At 43.0% G+C, this 18,528-nt stretch overlaps 1 protein-coding gene across 1 annotated transcript; it reads right to left on the bottom strand.

Moving 5' to 3' along the window:
* Positions 1-102: 102 nt before the first annotated feature.
* LOC143298026 (uncharacterized) lies at positions 103-16,617 on the bottom strand. The gene is made up of 6 exons (XM_076610686.1): positions 16,378-16,617; positions 13,882-14,434; positions 10,497-10,729; positions 4,029-4,111; positions 2,389-2,495; positions 103-628 (listed from the first exon to the last, which is right to left on the bottom strand). Exons 2-6 carry the CDS (start codon positions 14,416-14,418, stop codon positions 422-424), a joined length of 1,167 nt encoding a protein of 388 aa, XP_076466801.1. The 5' UTR covers positions 14,419-14,434; positions 16,378-16,617; the 3' UTR covers positions 103-421.
* Positions 16,618-18,528: the final 1,911 nt, after the last annotated feature.

The raw sequence follows: 18,528 nt of genomic DNA, 5'->3' as shown, positions 1-18,528 counted from the left end.
GGGCCAGAGACAGTGGCAGCCGACAGCACCCCCGCATGTTCACACTCACACAAACAACGGACACGAAGAATTAAAAAAAAAAAAAACTGTTTTGCTCACAGGGCTCATCTATTTCGATCAGAAAGCTACGCTTATAAATATTGTGTGGTTAAAAAAAAAAGGTAATTCATATGTTAAGGTATTTGCACATACTTTCACGTTTTTACACTTGGCTGAAAATTTGGTGCACTGGCGCGTGGATTGAATTGCTACTCGTACTGGAAAATAATCTTAAACAACAGATCAAATACTTGAATAACTAACCGGGCGTGGGCATGTTCTCTCTCTCTCTCTCTCTGAATATATATATATATATATATATATATATATATATATTATACGTAAACAACAAAACTTGCAAGCACACTTGCTATTCGGCAGGTCATTGAACAGTTCGGAACAAGCTGGACTGCAGCATGATGTGAATGAACTCATCTGACGTCACTTTGGAGTCTCCAGTGACGTCAGCCTCCTGGATCATCTCGCGGATAGCACGGTTGGACAAGGGCAGTTTCTGGCTCTCTGCAGCATGACGGAGGTCGCTGGCGGTGATGTAGCCCTTTTGGTCACGGTCCAACATACGGAAACACTGAAACACATCGTTCCATCAGACCACACCTACAGGACCATATCCGTATGGTGCTAGCCGCGCCAGCGTCTTTTACAAAGACCCATCTTCAAACTTCACATTTCGCCCTCCCCTGTCAGCATCAAATCAAACCCTCCCGGGTCAGCATCACCACCACCCCTCCCGTCCCCCCGGTCAGCATCAAACCCTTCCCGGTCAGCATCACCCCCCCCCCCCCCCCCCCCCCCCCCCAGCATCAAACCCTCCCCTGGTCAGCATCAAACCCTCCCCGGTCAGCATCCCCCCCCCACCCCCCCGCCGCCCCCCTGGTCAGCATTAAACCCTCCCCCGGTCAGCATCAAACCCTCCCCGGTCAGCATCAAACCCTCATCAAACCCTCCCCGGTCAGCATCAAACCCTCATCAAACCCTCCCCCGGTCAGCATCAAACCCTCCCCGGTCAACATCAAACCCTCCCCGTTCAACATTTCTCTCTAGTCAGTATCGAACTCTCTGAAGTCAGCGTATAGCTCTCCAGTCAGCTAATCAAAATCAAAATCTCTTAAGTCAGCATCAGACCCACAATGTTTTATTCATTATTTCATGGCATGTACACACAAGCTGGTAATTTTTACTTGAAATAAATAATCATCCATGGCACTAATTCTAGAGACTTGAATTATAATGAACTAGCGAAAGAGGGATAGGTAGGTATATATATATTTACTGACACGGGACAGGCACAGAAAGACAGTGATAAAGGTTTCGAAACGGACAGTTTGACCACGTAAGAAATAGTTGTTTCAGCAATATGCATATGTTCAAAACATGCTGTCACTTTTTCTGCAGTCTCATGAAATAAGTATGGTCGAATAAAGTGAGCACAAACGTCAAACGTTCAACACGCAATTCTTGAATCACCAAAACCACGATCTGAGAAGTTATCAGGCCAAAATTTATCTTTGAATGTTAGAAAGTAATCAGGAAAATCATATCGACAAGACTGACGTGTGTTTATGTAGACTTTTGGCTATGCAGACGTAAACAACAATGAAATAGCAAGGTTGCTCACTTTTGCCGTCGATGGCCAAGTCTTCAAAACTTTCAAAGATGCTCAAGAAAGAACTACGGCTGTCCAGAAACAACTGAACAAGGGAGATGTTCCCCAAGATCTATGTTCCCCCAGGTCTGAATAGAATAGAATATTTTATTGTCATAAAATTTTAAGGTTTATAAGACACAATTAAACATAGACATGATCATATTAAGAAAAGAAACATTCACAAAAAAATTTCGCCAGCATTGGCTGTAATTCTTTTAGTAGGATTAATTCACAAGGCTTTGCATTTACACGACATACATCGATAAGGAATCTGTCTATAAATATGTGTCTATGTCTGTTCCCCCAGGCTTATGTATGTTTAATCATACATACTCTCTATTAGAGCAACACATTAAAGACGCATTCGTGAAGCGCCCGGGATGATATTCGACTGTGTGGTCCCAAGCCCAAAGCAAACTAACTCGGGCAGAAAAATCCACCAACGCTGGAATTCAAACCCGCGTCCTCACCGGCAGCCGTTAGTCCGCGACACAAACCACTTCGCCAAGTCGACTGGTACTTCTTACATTTATATAGTTTACGTGAAACACACAGATGCACTGTGCATTTGTTTTATTTCATCAGTGCTAATATTATGTACTTGATATTCAAGACCAAAGGAAGACAAAATAAAAAAAAGAATATCTGCACAACAAATGGCGACTGAAATGAAGGGTTACCTGTAAAATAGCATCCAGAGGGTCGTCCCCATCACCTTGACCTCTGACCACAAACTGCAGGAAGTGTGAAAAGGTCACTCTGCCCTTCTTTTTCCCCGTCACCTCTTCTGAAAAGTTCAACACCAACAATGCTCCCGACTGTCAGCTAGCTGCCAGCACAAGATAAAACGTTATCTGCACAACAATGCAAATGCACACTTCATTGGGTATTAATTTGTAAATCTCTCTTTGTCAGATTGTGTTCAGTCATCAAATACAACGTCTACAGATTTGAAGTTATGGGTGAGAGATAGTGAGACCTAACTGAAGACGACGATAGTCAATGGACCAATGGACTGGAGAGAGAGTGAAGTGAGAAGGGTATGGGCCGTATCATGTTTCCCAGCACATTTGGTGGCCATAGCCCTCCTTGCTGTATAACTCAACATTATTTCCTTGTGATAGCTATCCATCTCTACCCTACTGACAAACACCGTTTCTCTGTCACATATATCTCTTCTTCTTTTTTCTTCTTTTTTTCTGCCCAATCATCTGCACAGTTTCAGTGGCATTACTCCCACGCCGCTCATTCCGAGACCCCCATACACAGCCACACCCATGTTCGTCTGTCACAGTCCTAGTGCCCGAGGTCCACAGGGAACCATAGAAGTTAGGTCGCCAGGAGGCCACACACCAGAGGAGACCCTGCACAACTGCTGAGTCACTTCGGTGGTGTTCGGTAGTGCCTATTCTGATTTAACGTACTTAGGACACCACCTACTAAGCCCCCTACTGATGACAATAATGGCTTAGTCGCGAAGCCAGATTGAGTGAGCGTCTCCCATCAGTGGAGACCGCCACCACGTCCCTCCAATGGCAGTTCCCAATGGTTCCGCCGGCACTGAAGACCTCGACAAGACGCACCCCAAGCGTGGAAGTGGAGGGATATCGACACTGAGGTCACCATGAGAGCAGGGCATGAAAGACCACATAATTTGGGACTATTTTTATATTGATGTTGAAAACTGAGGAGAAGGAGGATGACGATGATGATGATAATGACGAGGTCCATTTGGGTGGGGGACTACGTGACAAGGCTGTATTCTACGCTTCCTTTCATAATGATATCCCGGCGTCAACCAGGCCCGAGAGATACAGACACTTGCAGTGCTGGTCAGGATATTAGAGCAACACACCCAAAGGCGCATCCGTGAAGTGGGTGATACTCGACTGTGTGGTCCCAGTCTTCCCATTTAAGCCCATAGCACACTCAACTCTAGGTAGGAGTCGGCCGCAGGCCAAAAAACCCACCTCCGCTGGGATTCGAACCCGTGTCTTCCCAGCTGTCAGTCCGCAACACTCACCACTTCGCCATGGTGGCTGGTTGTCATACATATCCATGTATCCTATCATTCAAGACTTCCATACTAGACATGGAATTATATCTATCTTGTCACTCCAGTCTCCTTTTCGGCAAGTGCTGTTCATCCATCATACTGCTGAACGCTCAAGTTAATTCTGATAGTGCTGCTCACCCACCATACTGCTGAACGCTTCATTCTGATAGTGCTCCTCACCTATCATACTGCTGAACGCTTCATTCTGATAGTGCTGCTCACCTATCATACTGCTGAACACTTCTTTCTGATAGTGCTGCTCACCTATCATACTGCTGAACACTTCCTTCTTGGCCTTGAAGCCCAGCATGCTGGCTGCCCGTCTGACGTCATTGGGGATGATATAACTGAAAGCAAATGCAATAATACATTTCTTTTACACCACTGTCGGTCTAAAATACACAAACATCTTGTTCATATACCAGTTTCAGAACAGAATATGGAATTGCCGGCATTCGTTCGTATCTTTCAAAGACTGCCACAGTTAGACTTTTCCGTTGTTAACTCGCATGGATTACTGTAATTCAGTACTCGTGGGTCTTCCTGCTGATCAGATCAGTCGTTTGCAGAAAGTTCTGAACAGTACAGCTTAACTTGTAACGCGGAAATCTAAGCGTGATGAGCACTTTTGCTCAAAGAGCTGCACTGGCTTCCAATTAAATTCCACAATGAATTCAAAATTGTCACGCTCGCGTACCCAGTTTTGATGTCACACTCCCGCAGTATCTCTCTTCTTTACTCAAAAATTATCAGTCTTCTTGGTCACTTCGATCTTCCGCTCAAAGGTTACTTCGGATGCTGAACACTAATCTGAAAACCTTTGGTCACCAATCATTTAGTTTCTCAGCCTCAGCTGTCTGGAACTCACTGCCTGCTAATTCGCGAAAGGTCCCTTTCTAGACTCTTTCAAGTCCCAACTGAAAATGTATCTTTTTTCTCTTGCACTCAAGTAACAGTTTATTCTGATTTGCTTTTAAGTGAGGTGTGTACTACCTTTTCCAGTGTTGTGCGTGTATGTATGGGTGGGAGGTGCTCACTGAGAGCGCGGTGTGTGTGTGTGTGTGTGTGTGTGTGTGTGCTGTTCATGATGCGAGGATGGTGATTGTTTCTTCGTGGTTGTTTTTTTTTTTTTTTTTTTTTTCTTGATGATTGTCGCTTCTCTTTTGTGACATGTAATTTGTAAAGTGTTATGAGTGATTGGTTGTGACTTGAATTTTCTTGATTACTGGTTGTTGTTTCTTTTCTTCTGCTTCTCTTGTTGTTGTTGTTGTTGTTTTGTTTGTATTTTTGTTGGGTTTTTTATTTGTTTGTTTTTTGGTTGTTGTTTTTTGTTTTTTTGTTTTTCTCTTTTTGTTTGTTTGGTTTAGTTTGGTTGTTGTTGTTGTTGATTTTATTGTTGTCATTTGTTATTTGTGCCGTGAACCTCTCTGTGAGCAAACAGCGCTACAAATGAGCACTTCATTATTTTGTATAATGCTTTGCAACTGGCATTTTGCACAGTAAGAAATATTTCAGCTTTGTTTCTAGACTTCTCCTCTGCAAGACCAACCATCAGGAAAATGAACGACAGCTCATTCATACAGCATAATCAATATACAGTTGCTGACAAATGAATAACTGGGATAACACGGGGGGGAAATGGAAAGAGGTACACATTTAGGTCGCCTTGTAGGTTATGATAATTTGTATTGCCAATTGTGTCAGCTTATTATGTGTCAATTTGCATACTCCGGAAATTAGTAAAGTTAAACATTCCTGTATTCAAGATGGATAGCAGCAGTGCTTCAGGAAAGAACCGTCGTCCTACGCCTCGGAGACTGGATGTCTGCACCTTCCAAACTATCCATGGGACTGCCACAAGGGTCTCCGCTCTCTCCTGTCCTCTACAACGTCTACACGAAAGGCCTTGCAGACTTAAACAACAATGGAATAGCTCGGGTGCTTACTCTTGCGGATGATGGCCTGGTCTTCAGAACTTCGAAAGATGCTCAGGAAAGAACTAAAGCCGTCCAGAAACAACGGAAAATACTGTCCCCAAATGCAAAAAGGGCCTTTCAGTCTTAAAAGCAACTGCAATCAAAGGTATTGAACAACGCCACTTCTTCCTGCTATACCAGTCACTCGTCCTCAGTGTGATCGACTACGGACTTGGGTTAACAACACCATCTCAAAGCAACCTCCTAAAATTAGAAAGAGTTCAAAATGAAGTTATGAGGCTGATCCTTGGAACAACAAAAGACACGCCCACGGAAACCATGCGATACCTGCTAGACCTTCCTTCAGTGCAGGCCAGAAACAAATTAGAACAGGTTAAGACCTACTTCAAAGCATTAGAAAACCATCAAAACCCACTGCATGACGCAGTCAAAGAACCAAAAGGCAGCCGTCTAGGACGAGGAAGATCATGGATGGGGCAAGCAGAAGACACAATCCAGCTAGTATGCCGACTACAAGACCTGAAAGAAACAAAAGAATGGGAGAAAAACCCCGAAAACCTCAACCATCTATTCAACACAGCCATTTCAACCACTATAGGAAGATATTGTCGGGAATGGCCAGAGGGCAAAACTGATGCGGAAGTGAAGCTACTCATAGAAGAAAACAGTAAAGAAGAGGACATCATCATATACACAGATGGCTCAGTCACAAAAGACCAATCCGGTTGGGGATTCACTGCGAAACAAAATGGAAAAACAATTAGGGAAGAGAATGCTGCCTGCAAAGTCACAACCTCCAGCCTAACGATGGAAGTTGAAGCTGTGACACATGCCCTCCGGTGGCTGTCATCTATCCATATGCCTGGAAACCAGCATGCCATGATTCTAACCGACTCAAAGAACCTCATACAGAAAATTGAAAATGGAATGGGAAGCCCAGAGTGGCATAAGGCAATGCGCAACTTTCAGATAAAAAAAAAACAAACTTACATGGTCATACAGCCCGGGACATGCAGGTGTTAAGGGAAATGAGCGAGCTGACAGACTTGCTGGTAACGCAACAGCAACGAGCGGCCTACATCTAGGAAAATCGGAAATCCTCAGAAAAGTCAAAGAATATCAAAAAGAACAGGTACAAGGCCATCACACCATCGATCGCCTCAAAGAAATAAAGGCAGAGAGAGGGAGTGGCCGTAAGTCTAGCATGAAAGGTAGAGCACGATGCTTTGCAAATCAAACGAATATCGGCATCATTTCCAAACCAACATTGCGCAAATTTCTTCAAAACGGAACAGAGTCTCTGTGGACTTTTCCAAATACAATAGACTGAACAACACACTAGACGCCACGTTCTTGGCATCAGAGATCTTTTCCCATGTATGTGTGTGTATGCATGCCTACACTGTGGGAGCAACGGAATATTGGAACGTGCGGGTGTGCATATATATATATATATCTTTGTATATATGTGTGTGGGGTTGGGGGTGGGGGATATGGGCGTATGTGTGTGTGCTTGTTCAAGAAAGTGTGCCTCTGTGTGTGTGTGTGTGTGTGTGTGTGTGTGCTTGTGAGTGCCGTGGAAGCTGCAATACGTAGCCTAGAAATGAGTGTGTGGAGGAGGGGGTAGAGGGGGTGCAGGGTAATGTGTGTGTGTGTGTGTGTGTGTGTGTGTGTGTTGGGGCTCATGTATGTTTGTGTATTTGACTGTGCTTTCATATCTGTGAAACTGCATGTTTGCTGCATATCTGTTATGCATACGTGTGTGTATGTGTGAATGTGTGTCTGCATATTTTACATTTATTTGCTCATTTATCATCATTGTTGTCTTTTTTTTTAATTTATTTATTTATTTTATCATCATTATTATTATTTATTTTATTTTATTTTTTAATTATTATTATCATTATCTATTTATTTATTGTACGCTTATAGTTGACTTCATCAAGTTTTTGCGCCTTATACATATTATTAGTAGTAGTAGTTGGTGTTTTTTTGTTGTTGTTGTTTGGTTTTTTTTAGTATTTATCTATTATTTATTTACTCTTTTTTTTCTTCTCTTTCTCAAGGCCTGACTGCTTGGCAGATGTGGTGTAGCGTATATGGATTTGTCCGAACGCAGTGACGCCTCCTTGAGCTCCTGAAACTGAAACTGTATTCTCACTATAAGTTTTAGTTTTTTCTTTCTTTTCCTCGCCCTTGGTAGACCTACAGCCAGTTGATATATACCTACAACCAGGACATGTGACCAGTTTCATTTGGCTTCTTGCACAGTGTGATCAGTTTATGAAGTTGGATAATTCGTTCTGACGAAGCAATTCACTGCAAATGCTGTTCCGAAAATGACACTAATTGACACTTGTGCAAGCTCTCTCTCTCTCTCTCTCTCTAACTTTCACAGACATGCACATGCACACATGAAGCGTGCATTCACACATTAAACCATTCAAAAGAAGTGACAAATCTAACAAACTTGCCAGATATTAAAATATTTCCCATTTGCTCTGGCCGTACAGGCCTACACACATTGTACTTACTGTTTGATGATTTGCCATTTGAAAGTGTTAGTCTGGGCCTTGTCTCTTCTGTCTGGGTATTTTAACGGTTCGGCCTTGTCTCTTCTGTCTGGGTATTTTAACGGTCTTTTTTCATATGCTCTGCACTTTACTGCTATCGTTTTTCTTTTTTCGGTAATTCAGCACATAAAATCACAATTAAACAATTTCCAACAACAACAACAACACTTTTCCAGTATATTAGTACTTGACCAAGATCTATTGCTGTGTGCCGTTCTAAATCATTCAGTACTTTTTAACAGCAAATGTTTTATTCTGTCAAATATCAAACGTTTAACAATTTCCAGTCACAGACTGTCCCTCTCAAGGGAGTTTTGACCACTGTGGGATTTGACTACTGTGGGCAAGGGTTGTCAACTTGGGCAATGCTAGGGAGTTAGTACTGACCAAGATTCAGAAGTCGGGGTTAACAGCACTATTCAAATCGAGGTCGGTTAGGGGATGATTGCAAAAATGTTTTTTAACACTTGATCAAGAGACACTGGCTAGGTCAGTCACACAAAAGTGACTTGGCTGTTGCTACACATTGTCGGCTTGTTTGAAGTGGTGGTATTACGTGCTTGCTTGAGTGGTGTAGCGAAAGCAAATCTAAGTTAAACTAAGCGAAAGCAAATCTAAGTTAAACTGAGGAGAGAAGTCGAAGAAGAAATTAATGTGACGTCAATAACAGAAAATTAGCAGTGTCAAACTGATATGCGGGTGGTTTGCTGTCAGTTCACTGAGTTTATGGATCTTCAGAACGCAATATTGACTTGTCACCAGACCTTAATCTCTGGTTCTGCTGTTTCCGAGTAAATCTCACCTCCTGTGGCTGTGTCTTGTATGAAGACTGTGGCAAGTTCATCGTTCTGCAGAGAACATTTTCACTGGAGAGCCTTTTAGGTTTCATCACTTTAATAACTATTTCAATAGACTATAGTGACTGACTGACTTGTGAATGTGTCAGCGGATGCAGTGCTGAAATGATGTGTTTGTTTCATGTGTGTGTTACTGTCAGTGTATGTATTTTTAAATATTATCATCATTCCTTGTTGTCAGGGGATGTGCTTTGAAATGAATGCACACTGTGAAATAATGTGTGATCATAAGCTTATTGTTGGCAGTCTGTAAATCTTTCTCAGTACCGGTTGTGTATTGTGTGCCGGGGATATATTTTTTAATGTGCAGCGTTATTACTGTTGTAGTAACAGAGAGAGAACAAATCTGTATGTTTCAGCTATTTCATGGTTACTGAACACTGTAATTTAAAAAAAAAATTAAAAAAAAGGATCGCAGGACAGTTGTTGAGGCTAAGTGTTTTAATCAATTGAGCCCTTATATGGGAAGAGTAGGAATGAATCCGGTATTAGTAGGCAAGGGCTCCATCCTTGTTCCTGTTGTCCACATCTGTCTATTCGTCCATCCACTCCTCTTCAAGTAAGCATGCAGTTGATGAATCTGTTTCTTCAAAGTTCCACAAGTGTGTTCATCACCGTCTACACCCTACATCACCTCTTACTGCCGGCAATGGGTTTTGAGGGCTTGCCAGCCTCTAACACTACCTTGGTCCACTGGGATAACTGGAACAGAACTGTGCTTCCCGAGGCGTGGGGCACAGAATATTCTGTGGCGTGGGGAGCCAGAATTGCCTGCATACCTGCAGCTACTCAGTTAAGTGGACTTCTGTTTGTGTTCGCGAACATTTTGAAAACACTGGGTCGATGGGAGCACTGATAAACATAATGCTATTTTCATTTCGTTTTATTTCATTAGTTTTGTTTGTTTTTTTCGGGAAGGGTTGGGGGGGGTGGGGGTGGGGAGGAGGACGTGGGAGGGGAGCAGTGGGGGGTAGGGGTGGCGGTGGAGGAATGGACGTGTGCGCGGATATATATCTCTCTATATGTGTGTGTGTGTGTGTGTGTGTGTGTGTGTGAGCAAAAAATATTTTTTTTCATCAATATTTTCTTTTTTGTATGTTGTGTATGATTTGGTTTGGGGTGTATCAAAGTTATAGAATAATTATTCCTTTGCCTCGCCTCCTTTGTTGAGAGAGTCACTCTGTCTAGCATGTAGACCATCTTTGTCACTGTCAAATATTTGCCATCTTATGACACAGACGGTTATTATATCATGAACCATTTTTTGTGTACTCCGATTCCAATTGCGTGTCCTTCATATCCACAATCAACAAAACAGACAGGTCCAACTGAACTACAAAGTGTTTAAGCCCACTCTCAGCTTACCCTTTTCCTTTGACATCAAACATGTCAAAGACCATCCTCAGGTCTTCTATCTCCTGCCTGGTCAGATGTCGGTGCACGTGCTCTGGAATTCCGTCTTTGTCCTTCACCTTGCCGTGATAGAAGCTCTCGGTCAGAGCCACAAGATCGTGTTTGAGTCCAGTCCCCTTCACTGCGTACTTGTTCCGTATCTGCTGATGTAGAGCTTTTGTTTCATCGCAGAGTTTTTTCTGTTCCTGTAACAACATCGTTATCATCATCATTTCTTATGTTCTTGTGTCAACATGTTCGTTATCTTTATCAATAATTTTGTTGTTGCTGTTTTTTCTATTCCTGTATCAACATGATCGTTATCAATTTTTGTGTACCTGTACCACCATCATCGTTATCACCATAAATGTTTATGTTCCTTTGTCAGCATTATAGTTATCATTATCAATGTTGTTTTTTTTCTTGTCCCTGTATCAGTGTCAGTTTTTTGTTCCTGTGTCAACATCACCGTCATCACCAGTGTGTTTTTTTTGTTTGTTTGTTTGTTTGTTTTGTTTTGTTTTGTTCCTGTGTCAACATTACCGTTATCACCAGTGGGGTTTTTTTTGTTTTGTTTTGTTTTGTTCCTGTGTCAACATCACCGTCATCACCAGTGTTTTTTTTGTTTGTTTTGTTTTGTTTTGTTCCTGTGTCAACATCACCGTCATCACCAGTGGGGTTTTTTTTGTTTTGTTTTGTTTTGTTCCTGTGTCAACATCACCGTCATCACCAGTGTTTTTTGTTTTGTTTTGTTTTGTTCCTGTGTCAACATCACCGTCATCACCAGTGTTTTTTGTTTTGTTTTGTTTTGTTCCTGTGTCAACATCACCGTCATCACCAGTGTTTTTTGTTTTGTTTTGTTTTGTTCCTGTGTCAACATCACCGTCATCACCAGTGTTTTTGTTTTGTTTGTTTGTTCTGTGTCAACATTACCGTTATCACCAGTGGTTGTTGTTTTTTGTTGTTGTGTGTGTGTGTGTGTGTGTGTGTGTTTTGTTCCTGTGTCAACATCATCATAATCACCAGTGTTTGGTTTGTTTTGGGGGTTTTTTGTTGTTGTTGTGTTTTGGGTTTTTTTTTGCTTTTTGTTCCTGTGTCAACATCATCATCACCAGTGTTGGTTGTTTTTTTTTGTTTTTTTGTTCCTGTGTCAACATCACCGTCATCACCAATGTTGTTTTTTTCCGTTCCTGTGTCAACATCACTGTCATCATCAGTGGGTTTTTTTGTTTTTTGTTTTTGTTCCTGTTTAAACATCACCATCATCACCAGTGGGTTTTTTCTGTTCCTGTGTCAACATCGCCATCATCATCAGTGGTTTTTTTGTTTTTTTGTTTTTTTTTGTTGTTGTTGTTCCTGTGTAAACATCGCTGTCATCATCATCAGTAACTGAATGGGCGGCAGACAAGGCGAAGAGCCACAGGAATGACAGTTATACACAGCAACTGGTGGTGTTTTGCCAGTGACCATTCCTTCGCGCTTGAATCATTCTGCGTTCTTTCTAATTTCTGTGACCAAAACTAATCACAAATCTGACTGAAAAATTAGCACCATAGTTTTGTGTATGGAAAACGAGAATATGAACGACTGATAAGTCTCTCTGTGTGTGTGTGTGTGTGTGTGTGTGTGTGTGTAAGGGAGAGAGATGGAGAGAATAGGGGCGATGGTGACCATACTGTCAGCAGAAAGTTGAGGACCACTTAATGCAAGCATTCACAACTCCCAACGCAAAAAAAAAAAAAAAATAATAATAATAATAATAATAATAAAAATAAAATAAATAAATAAATTCTCACCAAAAGGTAATCGTATTACTGAGGATAATATTAATATAAAGGGAAATTTTCATTTCTACTAAGCCATTCAGATAACATTTTCAGAGCTCTCAAAGTAGTGATCTCTCACACACTTATCTTCAAAGCAATCCCCTGTCTGTAGTGGGTGTAGTCACCATTCCCCACAGATCCAAAGCACCATGACATGTGGTCTGGAGAGTGGATGGCAGCCCACTGCTGTACTGAGAGAGGGTTTGTTTTGTTTGTTTGTTTTTGTCTGTAACACATCACCCCATAGAGGCGCTGTGGCAGAATCAGTTAGGTGTTGGACTTTTGATCCAGTGGTCAGGGTTCAATCTTTCGTTTCGACCTGATATTGTGTCCTTGAGAAAGGCATTTTACTCGATTTCCCTCGCTCCTACCACGTGTGAATGCATACCTGACTTAGGATGGGGAAGGTTATAACGGCGGAAGACTGGGTTCTGCCTTCCTGTTGATGTGCCCTAATGGCAGAATAAGGGTATGGGACCTTTAACTGGACACATAACACACGTCGTTTTACATATGTTCAATGGCAGTCACATCAGGCGAACGTGCTGGAAACTTCATCCTGCGAGTCCGCAGCACCTGCATCAGGTCCTGCCTGACCTGGGCACCACGGTGTGGGTGACGTCATGGAGAAGCTGCAGGATGGTTGATGAGAGAGTACGTTTACATTAACATCCGTCAGCAACAAACAGACTGTTCGCCGTAACTGTGCTGTGGCGCCGTGCGGAGAACAGGTATTGTGAGGGTGTCTCTGCTGCCCGTAGCTTCCGATCGGGCTGCAGCCTCTTTGGCTGACACAATAACGGTCTTCGAACCGAGAACTTCTCGCCAGGCCACACTGTCAACCAGCCCTGCCACGGTCGATAATTCTATTCGGGATGTTGGGGGCATGGTTGTTTCAATCCTGACTTCCATGCTTTTAATACCGAATCCAGTGAAGCACGAGTGAGATGTATTACCACAAGGTACTGCTTTCACGTACATCTCGTAATTTCCATTCACCTTCTCTAGCATATGAGCGAATACTGAAGAAAATATACCAGAATTTCGTGAAATCTACAGAAATTCGGAGCTTCTTTGAAAGTGAACCTGAACAACAGTGAGAAAAATTGCCACAGGGTACAAAAGTGTTCTTGGCAGCATTCTGCCCAGCTTGACCATGAATTTTATTTGATTAACTTTTATAGATAGAGTCCAAAATAAGGAAATTTTATCCTTAACTTACTGTTGCAAAGAGTACTGAACATGAAATGATGAGTACTTCTATTAATAAAATGAACATCACACTTGTATCAAAAAACAAAATGAAAAGACTTAAAAAGAACTTTGCAGCAAAGTTTGGCAGTCACTCTGAGCAAAATAATTTGTTGCAAAGGGGATCGTGCAGGGAGCAACCCCCCCCCCCCCCCCGCCCCCCTCCCCCTTCCCCTCAACACCCCCACCCCACCCCCCCTACCCCCCCCCCCCCCCCCAGACGGGCCAGACAGATGACAAACAGACGGACAGACATACAGGCAGACAGACAGACAACTCACTGGGGCCAGAGCCAACCTCTCCTCCTCCCTCATCATGTGCCGGACAGCGGCACGACACGCCTCCACGTCAGGGGTCAGAGTAACCCCCTTCTTCTCCCTCTCCCTGTGCACCGCCTCCACCGCCTTCTCCTCCTCCATCTTCCTCCTAGATTTTTGTAGCCGTCGTTCCTGTTCCTCGACTTCCTTTAGGCGGGATAACTCCCGCTCTATCCGCAGACGGCCCGAGGTGACCCGTTTGTGGGCTGGGGCATCCCTGTCCTCCCGGATAGACACCCGGACACAAGGCCCCGCCTTTGCGGGAGAGGCCGGCCCGTTCTGGTTACCGCTGTCTCGTGCTTGTGTGGTCTCCGGTGTGGTTAGTGGAAGGGGAACGTCTTCTCCATGGGTCGGGGCTTCATCTGTTTCAGCAGGTCGTCTGTTACTGACTAGCTGTACGCTGTGTGCAGGGTCCGTGGTGTCCGCGGGAGTCCTGTTCACGTCCTGCTCGCCTGTACTATCACACAGGCTTGGCCATGATGTTCTCCCTTCAGTCGACATTCTGATTTATTGTCCGCTGTAACGAAATAGAGTTCAACTTCTCAGTGTGTGTGTGTGTGTGTGTGTGTGTGTGTGTGTGTGTGTGTACTCAAGGCCTTAGTAAGTGCGTTGGGTCATGCTGCTGGTCAGGTATTTGCCTAGCAGATGTAGTATAGCAGATGTAGCGTGGCGTATATGGAATTGTCCGAACGTAGTGACGCACGCATCCTTTAGAATCCGAAACTAAAACTGAAACCTCATTTCTGTCTCAGTCTCTTGTCAGTGCATCAGTTGTCAGTGTAAAAAATAACAGCAATCTTATAACCACCGTAACATCAGGTAGAAACTACTTCTTTCGCTTGTTTTACTCCACAACAATATTAAGTACTACGACTGCTAGGAGGAGTAGCAGCACTGAGCAGTAATAGTGACAGTTGTAGATAGTAGTATATCAGTGTAACATGAACTATCAACATTGCAACTGACTTATTTCTTAAAGTAGCCAGTGACAGTGTACTAAGACCAATACTTTTATTGATAGCATTAGTAGTAACAGTATTTGTAGTGGTGGTGGAAGTGAGGCTAATAGCCGCTCAATAATGATCGCCATGATAATCATATTTCAATAAAAACAGCGAACATGCTCCAAAACTCGTTTCTTTCAGTTTCAGTTTATCAAGGATGCATCACTGTGTGCGGACAAATCCGTATACGCTACACCATACCTGCTAAGCAGATACCTGACCAGCAGCATGACCCAACGCGCTGGTCAGGTCTTGAGTGCATGCATCTGTGCTTGTGTACGTATCAGATGACAATACGTAATGTTGCTATGAGTTCTTTTTCAGAGCGTGTGCTGCAGACGGGACCGGTTAATCATCTCATCTGAATGTCTAGACCTTCAGTTTGATTTTCCAGTCAAGCTTGGAAGAAAAGGCGAGAAGGGCTGTAAGCCCACGATTTCTCGCAATCCCACGATTTCGTGAGAGAAATCGTGGGATTGCGAGAAATCGTGGTCGTTCCCGTCCCATGTTTTCTCTCAGTTTAAAAATGTGTGAGAAATCGTGGAATGTCCCCTTTATTTTTATCAACAATATTTCCTTTGTCATTGGAATTTGTTTGTTTTTCTCCCTTGCAGAGAAGGTTATGTTTGTCAAGAAACATGTAATTACATTCCACAGCTTGGTCAACATTATAGCAAAATACATGATCAGAATCCAACAAAAACAGTGAAGCATTACACAGTAGAATCTACTTCTAGAGAAGTACATAAACACTGACTATCGCTTTACTTAAGTTATATCATTCACCCAACTGCAAGGTATTTTTTTGTTTTTCATAACCCCTATCCCAACAAATACACACGCTGTGAGACAGACACACACAGACACTCTTTAACGTTAATACCTCGGTCACTATACCACAAAATAGCGACATAATCTCCTTCTGGGGCATCGAGGAAACACAAAGAATAATCCAGATTCCTAGAATGTACAAACATAATCATGAAGAAAAAAAAACAGTATTATCAAAAAGTCAAAACATGTTACATAATATGGTAGATATTCTATGCTAGCCGTCTGCCCCATGTTTCTGTTATTCTCATTCTCTCCTACATATACAGAATAGCGGACAGTCAGCCACAAACACGCATACCCCCCCCCCCCTCCCCCCCCCCCTCTCTCTCTCTACTAAATAATCTGGCGTTCTACATTTACAAAGCTCTTCAACGATTACGTTTTGTTGCAACTTAGACTACCGTAGACTACAAAAGAAATGTGAAAGTTTCCTGAAAATTATTATTATCTACAACTTGATGTTTTATCTCAGTATTGTGTGATTGAAGTAGCTTATGTTTGCCCCCTTCAGTTAGGGGCCTTGGCCTAATCTGAATAAAAAAAATTCTGCATTCTCTCTTTCTCTGTGGCAGCATGGAAACACCTGAGATCACACTGCCATGTATGTCGTTGTGACACTTACCTCATGCCACACACCCGAACTGCAAAACACGGCATCGCTTTCTCGTTGGTGAACTGAATGAATATGGCGGTAGTAGTCACCGAAACATCTGCATGCTTTCTCCACAACGAAGGCAGTGTGCAGACTGAAGCCTCAAAGTTGTGTGTCGACCAGGAGACAAGGCTTGGTGTGTCAAGGAGTGTGGAAGGCGATACGCGTGGCTTGGCACCGTCCCTCCCTGTCTGGCCGGTTTGTTATCGTTGAGATTACACCTCCCTTCTCTGTACAGTGGGGCCGCTCTGCCCATGCTGGAAAAGTGGACTATGATTCGAATCAGTGGTGGTGGTGGTGGTGGGGTGTGTGTGTGTGTGTGTGTGTGTCCGTGTCTGTGTCTGTGTCTGTGTGCTTGCGTGTGTATAGTAGTAGTCGTCATGTTTACGTCCTTCCACTCTTAAATGAAACTGGACGGGGAACAACAACAAGAAGATTGGAGGGGAGGAGGGGTCATAGCTAAGGGTGAATGGAGGTGGTAAGGACTAACTATGTGGGTGTCTGTGTGTGCATGCATGTGTGCGTATGTACTAGTGCATGCACTGACACGCGTTTATGACTGTCCACTGCATGCATGCGTGCATGTGTGTTTGTACTATGTGCGTGTGATTGTGTGTGTATGTGTGCGCGCACGCGCATGTGTGTTTGTGTTGGTATGCGTTCACGTTCGTGTGGAGACAAAATTTTCACAATTTGGTTATAGCGTACAGGTAGTGTTACCTGCACCTCCACCCCCACCAAGCAATGATTGCTCAAATTGGTTTCACCAATTATTGTGGAATGTTGTAGTTTTTATTACTATACACAGTACATGTATGTTGGGAGGAAGGTACAAAACTTCTTATTTGGAACCTGGAACAGGTTGAGTGAAAGGTGCAATGGAAGCCTTGTTGACTGACTATGGGCTGTAAGTAACTATATGTAATTGTTTTGTGCTTTCTTAAAAACCCGATTTTTTTTTTTTAATTTTTTTTTTAATTATGCATTAAAAGGTGTATCTTCAGCTTTTCCTTTTCGGGTTCTGATGGGAAAATGACAGCTTCACATCGATGTTTCATCACAGAAACAACTATCGGCAGGCAACAAACACAGCTATAAGTTTGCATGGGTACATTTTCTGCCTTCCTCTTGAATGAAAAAAAACAACTACAATATATCTAAGCTTAGCGAGTTTTAGAAATTATTTCTGCTTTGGCTTACTTCGAATTTGAAATAGCGCTGTCAGTCAAAAAGAACGGAGGCGGACCAATCCAGTCCATATACGCTTCGTGCTGGTTCTATGTTTAGCAGCAGTCGTCAGTCTGAAATAAACACACTGACAACGAAAGTAACCCAGCCGGCCAGGTCACGGGGCATCTGGCTGCTGAGTTTCAGTTTTGCCTGTTTGAGAAAGGATGAGACAGAGTTCAGTGAGCCAGCGAGCCAGAGCTCGGGTTTCAACCGTTGTTTGAACTGGTGTGAGGCATAGTGTGTGTGGGTCAGAGTAATCAGTGGTACTGGGACACTGCTGCTCAGTTAAACGATATCAACAGACCAGACTCCTTTCCCATGTCAGAAATATGTTCCCCCAACTCATGACAGCCTGTCAGTGAAGCCAGAGCAGGAATGGTAGGCAAAAAACCTGTCCAACCACGAGCCTGCATTTTAAGTGGAATCAGGGATTTTTCAGCAACGCTTTGCGAGCCTTTAATAACTTAAATCTCTTAGGAGGCACAGTTTTGTTTTAGTTAAATTGTGATGTTCCACGAGAGTATTGCTGACGTGGTGGTTGTACAGTCAGTTCAAGCAACATGTCTTCAATTGAGAAACCATTGATTGTGTAAGTACAGTCAGTGTATGTGTTTAGTTTGCTTATCAGTTCTAGTGGCTGATTGAAAGAAAAATGGTTAAGGTGTTAAATACAGCCACTCAGTAGTAGAAGTACTGTATGTCTTTTGAATACCCCACTCACCCACCCTTCCCCCACCATCCCGCACCCCACCTTCCCCAAATACTATTTTGTTACATATATTTTGTTATGGTGTTTAGTGCTATGTTTGATCTGAACAGTGTAGTTATGCCTACATAAGTGTTTGCTACTGATCTTATTCAGTGATATGTCAGTGGATTTATCAGCTGTTC

This window comes from Babylonia areolata, chromosome 23 (genome assembly GCF_041734735.1).
Source record: "Babylonia areolata isolate BAREFJ2019XMU chromosome 23, ASM4173473v1, whole genome shotgun sequence".
In the NCBI taxonomy this organism is placed as follows: domain Eukaryota; kingdom Metazoa; phylum Mollusca; class Gastropoda; order Neogastropoda; family Buccinidae; genus Babylonia; species Babylonia areolata.
This window is presented reverse-complemented; position numbering and strand designations above follow the sequence as displayed.

Excerpts from the sequence above, each read along its gene's own strand:
- LOC143298026 (XM_076610686.1), bottom strand. The coding sequence starts at position 14,418 with ATGTCGACTGAAGGGAGAACATCATGGCCAAGCCTGTGTGATAGTACA. Across the intron at positions 10,730-13,881 it reads AGAGGTTGGCTCTGGCCCCA|GAACAGAAAAAACTCTGCGA; the intron begins GTGAGTTGTCTG and ends ATGTTGTTACAG. Across the intron at positions 629-2,388 it reads CTCTGGATGCTATTTTACAG|TGTTTCCGTATGTTGGACCG; the intron begins GTAACCCTTCAT and ends GATGTGTTTCAG.